This window comes from Mixophyes fleayi, chromosome 7 (assembly GCF_038048845.1).
Source record: "Mixophyes fleayi isolate aMixFle1 chromosome 7, aMixFle1.hap1, whole genome shotgun sequence".
Classification (NCBI taxonomy): domain Eukaryota; kingdom Metazoa; phylum Chordata; class Amphibia; order Anura; family Limnodynastidae; genus Mixophyes; species Mixophyes fleayi.
In genome coordinates, this window is record NC_134408.1 from 98,843,251 (window position 1) to 98,856,970 (window position 13,720).

Here is a 13,720-nt window from a genome sequence, read left to right on the forward strand (position 1 = left end):
AACTACTAGTAGTTTTTGTCTTGTTCTGTTTCTGGGTAGAAGATCCAACACCAGAAGCAGCAGCTGTGAGCCTAACACTCAAGAATTCTTCTGAGGAATCCTGGATAGGGGAGGAGTCATCAAGCCTTAGCAGCTTGGATTCAGGACGAACTGGTTAGGATATTGATGAGCAAGCTGTTGGTGTAGATTGCAGGAGCTGGGATCTAGTTGAGAGAAGAGGGCAAGCTGATGCTGGACTGCTTGTTGTTGTTTTTTTAGCATAAGTTTCTGATTTTCCCAAAAGCTTCCCATGAATTCTCTTCAAATGGCGTAACATGGATGAGGTTCCTAGATGGATAAGTTCCTTATCTCATCTAACTGTGGCTTTACAAATGTTTCAGATGGCTAAAGAACTGTTGTCAGGATTTGGGTAAAAATAATTCCGCATGACAATGGCTTTCTTCTTATCAGTGGCAAGAACTGCTTCCACTGGTGTAGGACTTACACAAACAACATCATCATCATCATCATCATCCTCATTAACGCTGTCAGCTACACAAATATCCCCCTCATCAGTTTGCAAATCCAAAGTGGCATCCTCAGTTCCTATATCACCAGCTACACTTGGGCTGCTCATCCACACATTTGCAGAATTGGTGAGAGGAGGCTTCTTTAAGAGTACAGTGTCAGAACGATCAGGCTTATACATAGCACTTATGCTTAGACTCTTCTCAGGGATTTGTGTCATTTCCAAACGTACAGTCTCTTCTACTGCTTTACTGTTTTTTTACAGCTCGGCTTTTACACATGAAATGTTTCTGTGTGAGCAATGGCACTGGAGAGTGACAAGAATACTGCCACCCCTCCTGTTTCTCTGTTTCTGTGTGAGCAATGGCACTGAAGAGTGACAAAAACACTGATACTTCTTCTGTTTCTGTGTGAGCAATGTCACTGGAGAGTGACAAGAATACTGCTACCTCTTGTCTTTCTATGTGAGCAATGGCACTGTACAATATCATTGGAGACTGGAGAGTGACAAGAACACTGCCACCCCTCCTGTTTATCTGTTTCTGTGTGAGCAGTGGCGCTGAGCAATGGCACTGCAGACTGCCAAGAACACTGCTACCCCTACTGTGTCTGTTTGAGAAATGGTGCCGGATATCCAGGGAGGGAGATACTTATGGAATCCAAAACCCGAGAAATCCGACGACGTAACAATGACATTTTGCCTCAAGTTCAGGTCCGGTGATGAAGGAAAGTACTGAGCCGGCTCAGCTTGGTACTCGAATTTGGGATGTTCGGGAGGGCTCGTTTTTCAGAAAACCAAGCCTGAGCATCCCTACTATATATACCACCCTACAGGGTTGTTACCAGCTGTACACATCAGAAATTGAGGCAAAATTGTAACTTATAGCAAGATACCAACTTTACAGTGAGGTACTCAAGGGAAACTATCAACAATGCTTCTTGTTAGTAAGGGGTAAACTGAAACTACTCAACTGTTTTCATTACAGAAGTCCTGAGTTTTAAGACCCTAATGTATTCTCACTAATGTATATAAATATGTGAAAGTAGCATTTAACCTTTTGATTTTTAAATTAAAGTTTGTCAGGGAATCCATGGAAAAGTGGCTTTATGTTAAAATGAAGCCACAAAACCATCATACAAACATTTTCATGGTGTATTTTGTTCTCTACCTACACTATAAAAACGTAGTGCTACTCGTAATATTTTTTTTCAAATTAGCAGTGGATCATAATAGTTAGATTTATTTTCTGACTGATCCTTTTTATTCTAGTCTGACACTTTTATATATAAGTATGTAGCTATAACTGTAGTACACCTCTCTTTGTATGTAGTATTTATATTTCTGGTTTCATATTGGCAGTTCTTACTGCATCTTCTATTACTCATAGAAAGACACACGGGTAATAGAAGAACACTGAGAAATGACCAAATCTAAAATTTAATTGTGAAAGTTATATGCTGTATTGATTGTACTGGACACATTTGTGGAGTGATAGTTCATATTATACATTCAATAGTCAATTTATTACTAAATTTGAGAGCCATTTAGCGTGTCTCTTCTTGACCTTTTTTGGTTACAAGTTAATGAGGTCTGTTTGTCATGATATATACATGAGTGTGTATGCAGGTCCATTGACTAGCCGTAGAGACACCCACTGCACTCATTATAAATTTCATGCTTAAAAATGCTCATCAAACAGCCTTGAACGTGCTGCATGTGCCTTATTGATTTTCTTCTTTTCTCCGCAGATGGTCTCTCTGATGTGAGCTCCCATTCTGGGCGAGAAACTCCAAATAGTGAATCAACCCCATTGAGGATTCCAGAGCCTGATTATGTAGACAAAGATGACAAAGCAAAGAAAGACAAGAAAAAAAAAGATAAGAAAAAAGATAAGGAAAAGGTCAAGTCAAAAGTAAAAGATAAGAAAAAGAAAGAGGAAACTGACGAGCAAGAAAAGAAGGCTAAGAAAAAAGGTTTTGGAGCAATACTCAGGTACAACTACACCGAACTACCCCTTAGTTTCAGTTTTACGAAAGAGTTATCTGCCCCTGGTAAATAGTTTGAAATAGTAAGTTGATTGTATAGGAAGAAATATTTATTTATATTGAAGTCAGTGGTGTACAGTCTATTCGTGCAAAAACACTGCATATTTACCAAACTGATATTAATATTATTACTTATTGATTAAGATTTGTCTAATATTAATGAATCTTCCCGTTCCATGATAGCATCCACTTGATTAGCATTAGAGTGACGTGCCAGATTATTTGGCTTCTGTAGAAGATTGATGCTAAATTCTTCCAAAACTTTCACAAACTCATTCAAATTGATTATGTTGAAAATATTAAATGCTTAAAAGAAGTTTAAGAATAGTAAATGTAATGTCCTGCCTGCCATCTGTTATTTTTTATATTAGTTTTATAAACGAACTATTTTTTGTGGACATTATCCCAGTAACTTGATAATTTGCCCAAAGCTCAATCCTTATTAAAATATTGACACAACTTGCTTCTGGTCAGGGTTCACCACAGTATTCTAGTGCAATTTGGGCTAATGAGGCATCCCAAAGCAAACAGCTAGTGAAATGTTTTATGTTTGTGTATGCTTGCTGTTAATCACCTTCTGCTTCTGGTTAACAGAGCAGTTACTCTATACTGTAAACCCCAAGCAGTGTGGGGATTTATAACCTTTCTCTCTGCTGATATGGTGACATGCAGGTGTATTACTCCCAATTTAAAACTTAATCCAAAAAGATCATTAAAATTAAACAGATCCTTTCAGCAAAAGAATGTGTGTTTACATGAAAAACTATTTCTTCAAAACATAATTTAATTTTTGCAGCTACATTTACCCATAAGATAAGATATTTCCTTGCCCTGTTCATGTGTTGGTAAACCCCCCAAACAGAAGATGTAATCAAAACCTTTCACATTACTGATGTACTTGGAATTTGCAAGTAATGGGAATATAATCACCTTGACCAGAGGGTGAGTAAAGACACATGACCATATTCACCAAAACTTGGTGTGGCATTGGTGTCCTTCATGTACAGCGCTGCGGAATTGGTGGTGCTATATAAATGGTGATGATGATGTACAGTATTTTGCTGGATTCCAACCTGGTAGATGTCTTCAAAACTGTAATATTGATGTACCCTGATGAGAATTTAAGAATCAATTTATTAAAAATATAATATACATAAAGGTCTTCAATTAGAAACAATGGTCAATATGTTTTGTGATCTAAATATCACTTCCTTAGGACGTAATTTTCTGTCTTATACTTATGCTAGTGTAGTTTGAAGAATTAAGCAGACACAGATCAATAGCTGTCATCATTATCTGACTGTATTTTCAAATATGCCTCATAATAACAGTGAATTTTGATCAGATCATTATTGAGCATCATGGAGCAGAGCCAAAATATAAGGCAATTTTCCAATATCCCAGTATGTATGGCCACTTTATATGTACGGCCTGCTTTCTTACTGGTCTGTTTATCCAGATCTAGATACTTGTTTTCAGTTCAGCCTGGAACGGAGGTGAGGATAGGGGGTTTCATGGGAAGACTTTGTATCTTTCTGCGATTTCAAATACAGTTTAATACCTGAACTATGGAGGTGTTTTTCTCTTAAAATCTGTAAACATTATTTCATACATGTTTTATGTTTTAACTCCCTTTTTATGATATTTAAATAAAGAGCATCTCTTGCTGTTCCCAATACGTTTTATTTTAATGGGCAAATGAACTATAAGATTGCAGTGGAAAACAGTTTTGCTAGACTTGACATCTGTATAGCGATATCTTATTCATTTGAAAGTGAATACATGGGTAAATTATATCATAATACATTATATTGTCTAATCAAGAAGTATATAATAAAAGCTGTGTTTATTGAATTGAATTGAAGTAAAAAGCTCAAGACTGCCTTGTTTTGGTAACCTTGCCAGGAAAAAATATTATAAAATTGCAGTATCGCACATCAGAATGAATGTTTTCTAAAGAGTCTTTTACTAGATGCTGGAAAGTAATTATTTTGTAAACTTTATTGCACTACAGCCAGTGGGGGTGTATACATTGCTGTGCCATACCGCTACTTCTCCTACTGCCTTCATCGTAAAACAATCACATGCCATTACCTTACATTCCCATTACATTTACCTTACCGCCACTTCTATATTTTCACTTTGACCACTGATTACAGCAATGTCATTCTCAAACTGTGCTGTACAGGTAGAGTCTAAAACTTTTTAGGCTTTGGGCTCTATATTTTGTCATGAGCAGACCAGTAGCACTCATCCTTTTGTTAGCTCTGACTCCAAGTGTTAGTGTACCATTGTTCTGTGACCCCAAAAAAGAATATTTTGTATATTTGACAATGAGGGTATGGCAAAAAGTGGTTGTGTACCTATGAACTAGACTGCAGTTTAATTGTTACTAGTTTATTTTTGTTGGGTCTTTTTACTTCCCTTTCAAGAAACGTTTCTTATATCATATCATAAGCTGTTATATCCAGAGATTCAGCGACCATTACATTGTGCGTTCCACTTGTACAGGTGCACACATTTATTTGCATATACTATACAATGTCATCAAAACCCTGAAATAGTGATACATTCATGTCATCTTGTGTCTCCTAATTTTCTACGATTCAGACTTTTTACTGTTTGACAATTTGTTTTCAATTATTTACTTCTCTTTTTATACCAGCTATGAATATTTTATTCTTTTTTTTGAGCCCTGTTAATTTGCCAATTTTCCTTAGAGCAAAGAGTCACAGTGATTTAAATGTTTCATTCTAGTTGGGGAAGAGAAATGGCCCTTTTTTATCATTACTGTTATGGTCTTGTGCTCAGAATGATACTTTTTATGACCGGCGGTGTGGAGTCTGTAATGGAATTGCAGAGTGGATAGTATAATATACAGATATTGACTTCCATTAAGCCGTGCAGTGTGAAGGCTGGAATACATTACATATAAAATATATTTTAAAGCAGTTGCTTACAAAGTTGAACATCTGAATGGAGGGTTCCAAATATGTTTTAGATAGGAGAAAAGTTAATGTGTGTGTAGAGATGTCTCTTTATGGACATAGACTGTGAGGAAACCAATTTAATGTTGTTAAAGGAACTGTACGTACCGTACGTACGTACGTACGTACGTACGTACGTACATACATCCATGGGTGGAAGTGAAAGAGAACAGCAGGTTGGAATTAAATTTCCCATATAAATGTATTTGTACAGTAGTAGTCATCCAATAGAACTACAAATGTTACAGATGTACTGTGTGACAATATATCCAGTTCTGGATAATTCCTGATTTCTAGGTTTGAGGTTCTTTGCAAAAGATGTATTTCAAGTTTTTGGAGCAGGACTATTTTCTGCTGATAATGTTAGAATTTGGTAAACCCATTCGGTGTAGAAGTGTAAGTCATTTCTCAGAGGGTGGACAACTGACAATTTTAGATCAGTCGATAAAAAGTCAGGGAATCTCTTATTATATGCCACCCAACTTGTTTATCTACAAACTTTAGTGAGTTAGTCTTCACTCACCATAAGATACATTAAATAGTTAATAATGTTTTTAGTTTGGGCAAATCTTTGTTTTCTATGGAGTTCAATAAGTTCATCGATAATATCAGTACAGAGTATTGCTTACTTGGTTCTGAATTTGATTCAAATCACAGACAAGGTAGGGGACAAGTAATTTAGCAACAGTCAAAGAAAGGATCAGACACACACATGTTGATAACACAAAAGGCTATAGTATTAGATTTTGGGGAAATTATTTCTTCTTAATTTGACACATCTAAATATGAAATCTATATCTCCATAGGTGGTGGAAGGCAGGTTGTTCCTGGAAAGTTTAAAAGCTTCACCCTTTGTACAGGAATTGGTGCTTCTTTTTCATTATTTATTTGTACCTATCATTTTCTACATCTACCTTCTTTTGCTGAGGCTCTGCGAGGTTGTGTGCAGTATTATTTCTCTGAAGTAGGTGCTTACCTCACTCTGGTTTCTCAATTGTCATTTAACCACAATGGCCTGTGTTTCAAATTGTAATCTACAACTGTCAAATAACAGTGAATGATGCTGCTAGGATAGAGATTCAGCACCAAATACTCTCATTTAAATAGGGATTTAGAGAAAACTATGACTCTAGACTGGATAGAAAAAAGAAGGGGCAGAAGTATACAGTTAGTTTTGATGGTCAGATGACCTGTGGCAATGTTGCGATCTTCAAGAAATGCAGAGTAGATTTATCAGTCTGCAGCTAGTGAATAAGGTCAGAACAGATGTCTAGCAAACAGGATCCTCACATCAGAGTTTTCTTTTTAAAACTCTGCAGCATGTGATAATAGAGGTCAATCGAACAATTTTAAATAATTACATTTCCAATAATTAAAATGAAAGTATGATGAGCAAATGTCCTAGATACATATTTAACAATTGCATTGGAAATTCAGGTACAAAATGGCTTGCAATTCAGAAATCTGTTTCTTGGCTTACTGCAGATTTTACCTTACAATGGATAAAAATATCAGAAGCTTATCTGTATAGAAAACAGCTCCGTTTTTCAATGTTCAACAGATAGCTAACATTGGGGTGACAAAGTTCTAGGAACGAAATGCGTAGGATGGTTCACCGCAGAGATTTATGGTGACAATGTTAGCTATCTGGGGACATGTTAAAAAACTTGACATCCATGGAACATTGTCTCCATTTGTCCCGACACAAATAGAGCTCTCATTTGGGTTCGGAGTCATCTTCAATACAGATAAGCTTTGATATTTTTACCCATTGTTAGGGGTTTTCAATTGGCATTTCAAAATAAATATTGTTTGTTTGTAAGATTTTACAAATGTGTGTCCGTTCTCAGTCTGTGTTTATTTAAATACAAGGATACTGCTATTTGGTTATATTCGATTCTGAACTTTAAGAGCATCTGTACAGGCTACTTGTTGCCACTTGGGTTGGCAATATTCCGTAGCTTTCAATGAAGTATGGAAAATTGTACTTAGCCACTTACCCAACATTCAACCTATAGGGGACCTCACTCTGATTTCTACTCAGGGCCCCACTTTGTCTACAATCTTTCCTGCAGAAATTTATTTTTGGATATATTTGTTTGAGATACATAATGATTTAATTAGCTGGCTGACTTCTATGTTGATACCACAGTTAAACACGTAGGTCCAGCTGACTAGTTAAGTAATCTGTAGTTTTACTATTGTTATTGATTGCATTCACACTCTTTTTTTTTTAAATGGTTTTAAATGTAGCACCAATATTTGTTTATACAATTTCTGCTTTTTTTTCTTTTTTTTTTTAATATCAAGACAATAATTTTATTTTGTTCTGATCGTTTAGCATTTTATTATATTATGTCTGTTGCATCAGAATATATATAGTGGTGTGTGTATATATATATATATATATATATATATATATATATATATATATATATATATATATCAGCTTTCTGGCATACACTGATCAGCCACAACGTTAAAACCACCTTCCTAATATTGTGTAAAACCCCTCGTGCCACCAAAACAGCTCTGACTCATCGAGCCGTGGACTCCACAAGACCTCTGAAGGTGTCCTGTGGTATCTGGCACCAAGACGTTAGCAGCAGATTTTTTTAGCCCTGCGAGAAGTGACCTCCATGACTTGTTCTTCCACCATATCCCAGAGATGCTTGATTGAATTGAGATCTGGGGAATTTGGAGGCAAAGTCTACACATAGAACTCTTTGTCATGTTCCTAAAACCATTCTTGAACAATTTTTGCTGTGTTGAGGGGTGCATTATCATGCTGAAAGTGGTCACTGCCATCAGGGAATACAGTTGTCATGAAAGGGTGTACTTGGTATGAAACAATGTTTAGGTAGGTGGTATGTGTCAATAGTAACATCTACATAAATGTCATGGGTTCCCAGCAGAACATTGTCCAGAGCATCACACTGCTTCCGCCGGCTTGCCTTCTTCCCATAGTGCAACCAGGTGCCATCTCTTTCCCAGAAAAACTAAGAACATGCACCTTGCTGTTCACATAATGTAAAAGAAAATGTGATTCATCAGACCAAGCCGCCTTTTTCCATTGCTCTATGGTCCAATTCTGGTGCTCATATGCCCACTGTAGGCGCTTATGGCAGTGAACATGGTTTACTCTGACCGGTCTGTGCTTACACAGCCCCATACGCAGCAAGCTATAAAGCACTGTGTGTTCTGACACCTTTCTATCATAGTCAGCATTAACTTTTTCAGTAATTTGTGCTACAGTAGTTATTCTGTGGGATTGGTTCAGATGGGCTAGCCTTCGCGTCCCACGCACATCAATGAGCCTTGGGCGCCCATGACCCTTGTGACTAAACGAGTTTGATAACACCTTAACCAGCCTGTCCCTTGTTTCTCACAAAATGTGGATTATAGCATGTACTTTTTGCAGCCCTTGCTTTTGTTCCTCAGCTCAACAGAGTACAACTGCAGTGTCTAATTACATGTGAATAAGGCGACATTGTAGATAATTGTAAATATGTATATTGTTGATATTGCAGTGAAGCTGTTATTCATTGATTTTAAAGTGATGCCAGGTGGGTTATGGGTAAGGATGAGATTCCAGGATACAGGTAAGGGGGCTGTAGCTACATTCATTCTCCCCCTCCTTTCTTTACTGGAAGCATGGGACAGCTGGGGAACCTGTGTGTATATAATATCTTAGTGATTTTTATTACAATAAATGTATTGTTTTACTTTCTAACTGCATTTGCCAGAGTGACTATACGAACCTTAGAAGGTACTGAGGTAGGTTTCCCTGGCATAGTAAGGCACCCCTGGGTGGCCAGCCAGCGTGAAGTGGCTAGAATTGGGCTAGAGAAGCCGGTTTCTTCACAACCATGTTGCCGGTTCACCGTTTGTTCTTATTTGGACCACTGGAACACCCCATAAAAACCCCATCTAGTCATCACAATTTGTCCCCTGTCAAAGTTGCTCAGATCCTTACTCTTCCCATTTTTCCTGCACCCAACACATCAACTTCAAGAACTGACTGTTCACTTGCTGCCTAATATATGCCTCCATTTCAAAGGATCCATTTTAACAAGATAATCAATGTTATTCTCACTTGTCAGGGATTTTTAATGTTGAGGTCGATCGGGCAGAAAGCTGATTTATACCAGGTACCCTCAAGCTCTTTTGAGCTACCTGTAACTAGGAAGATAATGCTCGGTCAAAAAAAAAATCACCTGCTGGATTATAGTCATCCTTGACATCCCTAACCCTGTTATTTGCTACAACATAACTTTCATACAATTTCCTTTACGGTTTTTAGATCAATGCATGCTAAAATTAGTGAAATGCAGATACACAGAAGCTAGTCTGCAACTCATTATTGATGTAGTTGCAGAGTCTTTCTGATCATTTTTAATATCTAATAATTTATGGTTATATTTGGTTGCCACTTGGACCAGAGAAGAGAACATACTACTTGCAGAGTTTTATCTTGCACTCACTGTACCATTATAAATCTTCAGCCAGGCTGAAGTACTGAGAGCTGAATTGGATTAAATGGATTGGTAAAAGACAGTAAAGAAGCAGAATGCTGAGTGGATAAATGTCCTTTTTTTAACTTCAGACAGAATAGTTAGTGTTCTATATCAGCAAGCAGAATAAGCAATTTGTCAAGAACAGTGACAATAACATAGCGGAATGAAACATAACTTGAATCCCAATGTCATTTGCACCTGGAACCTAGTTACACGATTAATTCATGCTCCTGTGTCAAACTTGCTTGGGAATTAGAATCTCTTTACTAGTAATTGTTACCATACCTACAATACATACCTATAACACAAGAGTGCACATTAACGCCTGAAAAGTAAGTCATGCTGAGTTCTAAAATTTTAAATGTCGTGTTTTTAGAACATAGTACCATTGACTCCTGCTTGTCCTATCTTTAATGTGCTTTTCATGCAATTCTTTAAAAGGGGAAAAGTGCAAAAAAAACAGATAGATGTGAACAAGGTACTATTCCAGGCTAAAGACACTAGTAATACTGCCCAGAATCTGATTTGGAGAATTGACCATTTTTCAACCCAAGCAAGGCTGGATCAGTGCAGGGTTGATACATTTATATCTCCAGGCCTCTATGATTCTGCTCAGATTTCCCTGCTATCTCCTCTTTAACAATAACATTAATATATTGCTCTATGTTAAGTTCTAGGCTTTTTTTTTTACAAGCAAGACCCCAAACAGTATTTCATCTCAACCCTTACTATAATGTAGAAGCTCTACAGCCTTGTTTAGATTTCCTTACCATTGTTTGTTGCACCGCATATGCAGCAACTTTAATATGTGTGTGTGTATATATATATATATATATATATATATATATATATATATATATATATATATATATATATATGTATGTGTGTGTATATATATATATATATATATATATATATATATATATATATATATATATATATATGTGTGTCTGTATATATATATATATATATATATATATATATATATATATATATATATATATATATATATGTATGTGTATATATATATATATATATATATATATATATATATATATATATATATTGTGAAAAAACAATGAACAGACCAAATAGCGTTTGTTGAAATAATATAACACCATTGTGCACAATAAATTTAAAAAATACATACAGTAGGTGGCTTCACGTCTAATAGCACCTAATTGCAGGTGCACAAGCTAAAAAAGAAAGCAAAAAACAGAAGTTCCAAACATAGTGTAAATCTGTAAATCCCCAATGTAAGCAATCATCATCATCATTTATTTATATAGCATCATCATCATTTATTTATATAGCACCACTAATTACGCAGCGCTGTACAGAGAACCCATTCACATCAGTCCCTGCCCCATTGAAGCTTACAGTCTAAATTCCCTAATATAGGCACACACAGACAGACAGACAGACACTAGGGTCAATTTTTTTGATAGCAGCCAATTAACCTACCAGTATGTTTTTGGAGTGTGGGAGGAAACTGGAGCACCTGGAGGAAACCCACGCAAACACAGGGAGAACATACAAACTCCACACAGACAAGGCCATGTCGGGAATTGAACTCATGACCCCAGCACTGTGAGGCAGAAGTGCTAACCACTAGGCCACTGTGCAATGGCAGTGATCAAATGGCCGCGTACCAAAATGCAATAAATAAGAAGCTTCTCTCATTAGGAAATATTGTAGCATCACCGTCTTCTTTGACATAGATCCAAAAATGATATTGCATATAGCAGCACACTAGAACTCAAACAGATAGAATGGCCGTAGTGTAGTGTATTAAAAAAATGGATATATCTCAATTAGTAAAAGATTTTAGTCCAAACTGTGAGATTCAAGGATGAAATAATGTCCACAGCCCCTTAGCATGTTTCGTCCAACGACTTTATCAGAATGGTATCTTTTGATAAAGTCCTTGGACGAAGCGCGTCTACCTCTGTGATTTTACTGAGACCCTCGGGGTGTAGTGTTTTCTGTACATGAATCTAATATTATTCTTTCATGCAGCCTTTGGAATATGTACACCTCTCAATTTGGGTTAAATAAATTCAATCCCACTAAAGTATATCATGGATTATTATTGTGTATCTTTCAAAAGAGACTTGGTATACTGTGATTGTGATTTTTGTTTAATATATCTTGTCTATGTTCTGAAAATGTGTGAAAAGTATGTCCAAAATATTGATCCTCACAGATGCATTCTAACATGTATATTAAAATTATATCGTCCAGAACTGTAATAGTGATAGCCAGGAAATTGATGTGAGATAAGTAAAATATGGTGGTGAAAATGAGTTGAAAGGAATTGGGATTTGTCATCAATAAAATTAGTGATCAAGTGCACATTTCCATTCCAAATGAAATATAAATCATCTTAATTACATCCGTAGAGGCCCTCGGTCACCCAAAAGCCACCATTCCAAATGAAATGATATTCAAGTTGGCCTAGGTTGTCAAATCTTGGAGTGAACCTGGTTCCCATTGCAGTGCCCAAAATCTGTAAATGATAAACGTTATTGAATAGTATTAAAGAAATATATTGAGGAAAATAATTATATATGAAATTTGTATGCTTAGCTTATTTCTGTTTTAATGTAGTAATTTGTTTCAATCATGTTTATCTTTAATATCACCAGTTGCCTTTTTATTAGAATTTTTTTAAAACAAAATCTGAAAGGGCACTAAAATTTGTTCACTCCAGTCTATATTTAATAACACACAGGATCTGTATTTGTGTAAGAAGACATGTGTATCCCATGTCCCATGCATCCAAATGAAAAAGTGAAAACAGAAACACACTCACTAATTCATACGAAGGATCATTTATGAACCACAGAAGTATATATGCTCTTTTGTTTGATCATGTGCCTAGAGTTGTACAAGTGTGTCTAATTTTATGGGAAAATGCATGGATTTCCAGGCCAAAAGGGCAATGTCCAGAGATGCAAATGTTTGATTCAGCTAATGAGATGGGTTGGGCGGATCTATGACATTTCCATTGATTACATGTGTGGATTACATGCACAAGGGCACCTATTTTTGTACTAAAGTGCAAAAACAATTTCATTTTGTGGGAACAGACTATTTAAATGAGATGTATAGGGCTCATATTCAGGTGTTCCTGAGGGAGCACAGCCTTTTTGTCCCCACAAAATTTCTTACATTCTCTGATATCTCTGAGGTCCCAGAAACTGGAACTGTCACTTTTTATACAAAGAGTGTTTTTTGTCACATATCGACCCTTGTAATATCAATCAATATACATTAAAAAAGTGTCACGTGTAATAGAGCCATGAAGTATCCTCACTTTTATTCATTTAAGACCAATTTGATCATAAGTCAAGCAGTACTTTAAAAGGAAAATGTGAAAGTTTATGTGAATAGTCCTTAAGTGGTAATAGGCTGAACTTTGATTGTAATGTTTTTACTGTTTCCACCCAGTGCATTTTGTGGAGAATCCACTAACCCATTAAGCTAGAAGTAGCATTCTTTTACAGTGTTGTTTCCATAGACCATAATGTGGCTTTGTGCAGTTCAATGCATTTAGTAGACAAGAAAGCACATTATTTCACACAAGAAAAGATACAGGTACACAGATCACTTACTTTACATTAGATTTTGTGGTATATCGCTGGTGTATTATCTGTGAAT

General features: G+C 36.2%; 1 protein-coding gene across 4 annotated transcripts in view; it reads left to right on the forward strand.

The window, feature by feature from the left end:
* Positions 1 to 13,720, forward strand: part of PARD3B (par-3 family cell polarity regulator beta) — a 1,062,783-nt gene that overhangs the window by 516,041 nt on the left and 533,022 nt on the right. For all 4 annotated transcript variants that reach the window (XM_075180190.1, XM_075180191.1, XM_075180192.1 and 1 more), the window contains exon 18: positions 2,257 to 2,500. In XM_075180190.1, coding sequence (XP_075036291.1) covers positions 2,257 to 2,500 — 244 coding nt within the window. The remainder of the gene's footprint in view (positions 1 to 2,256; positions 2,501 to 13,720) is intronic.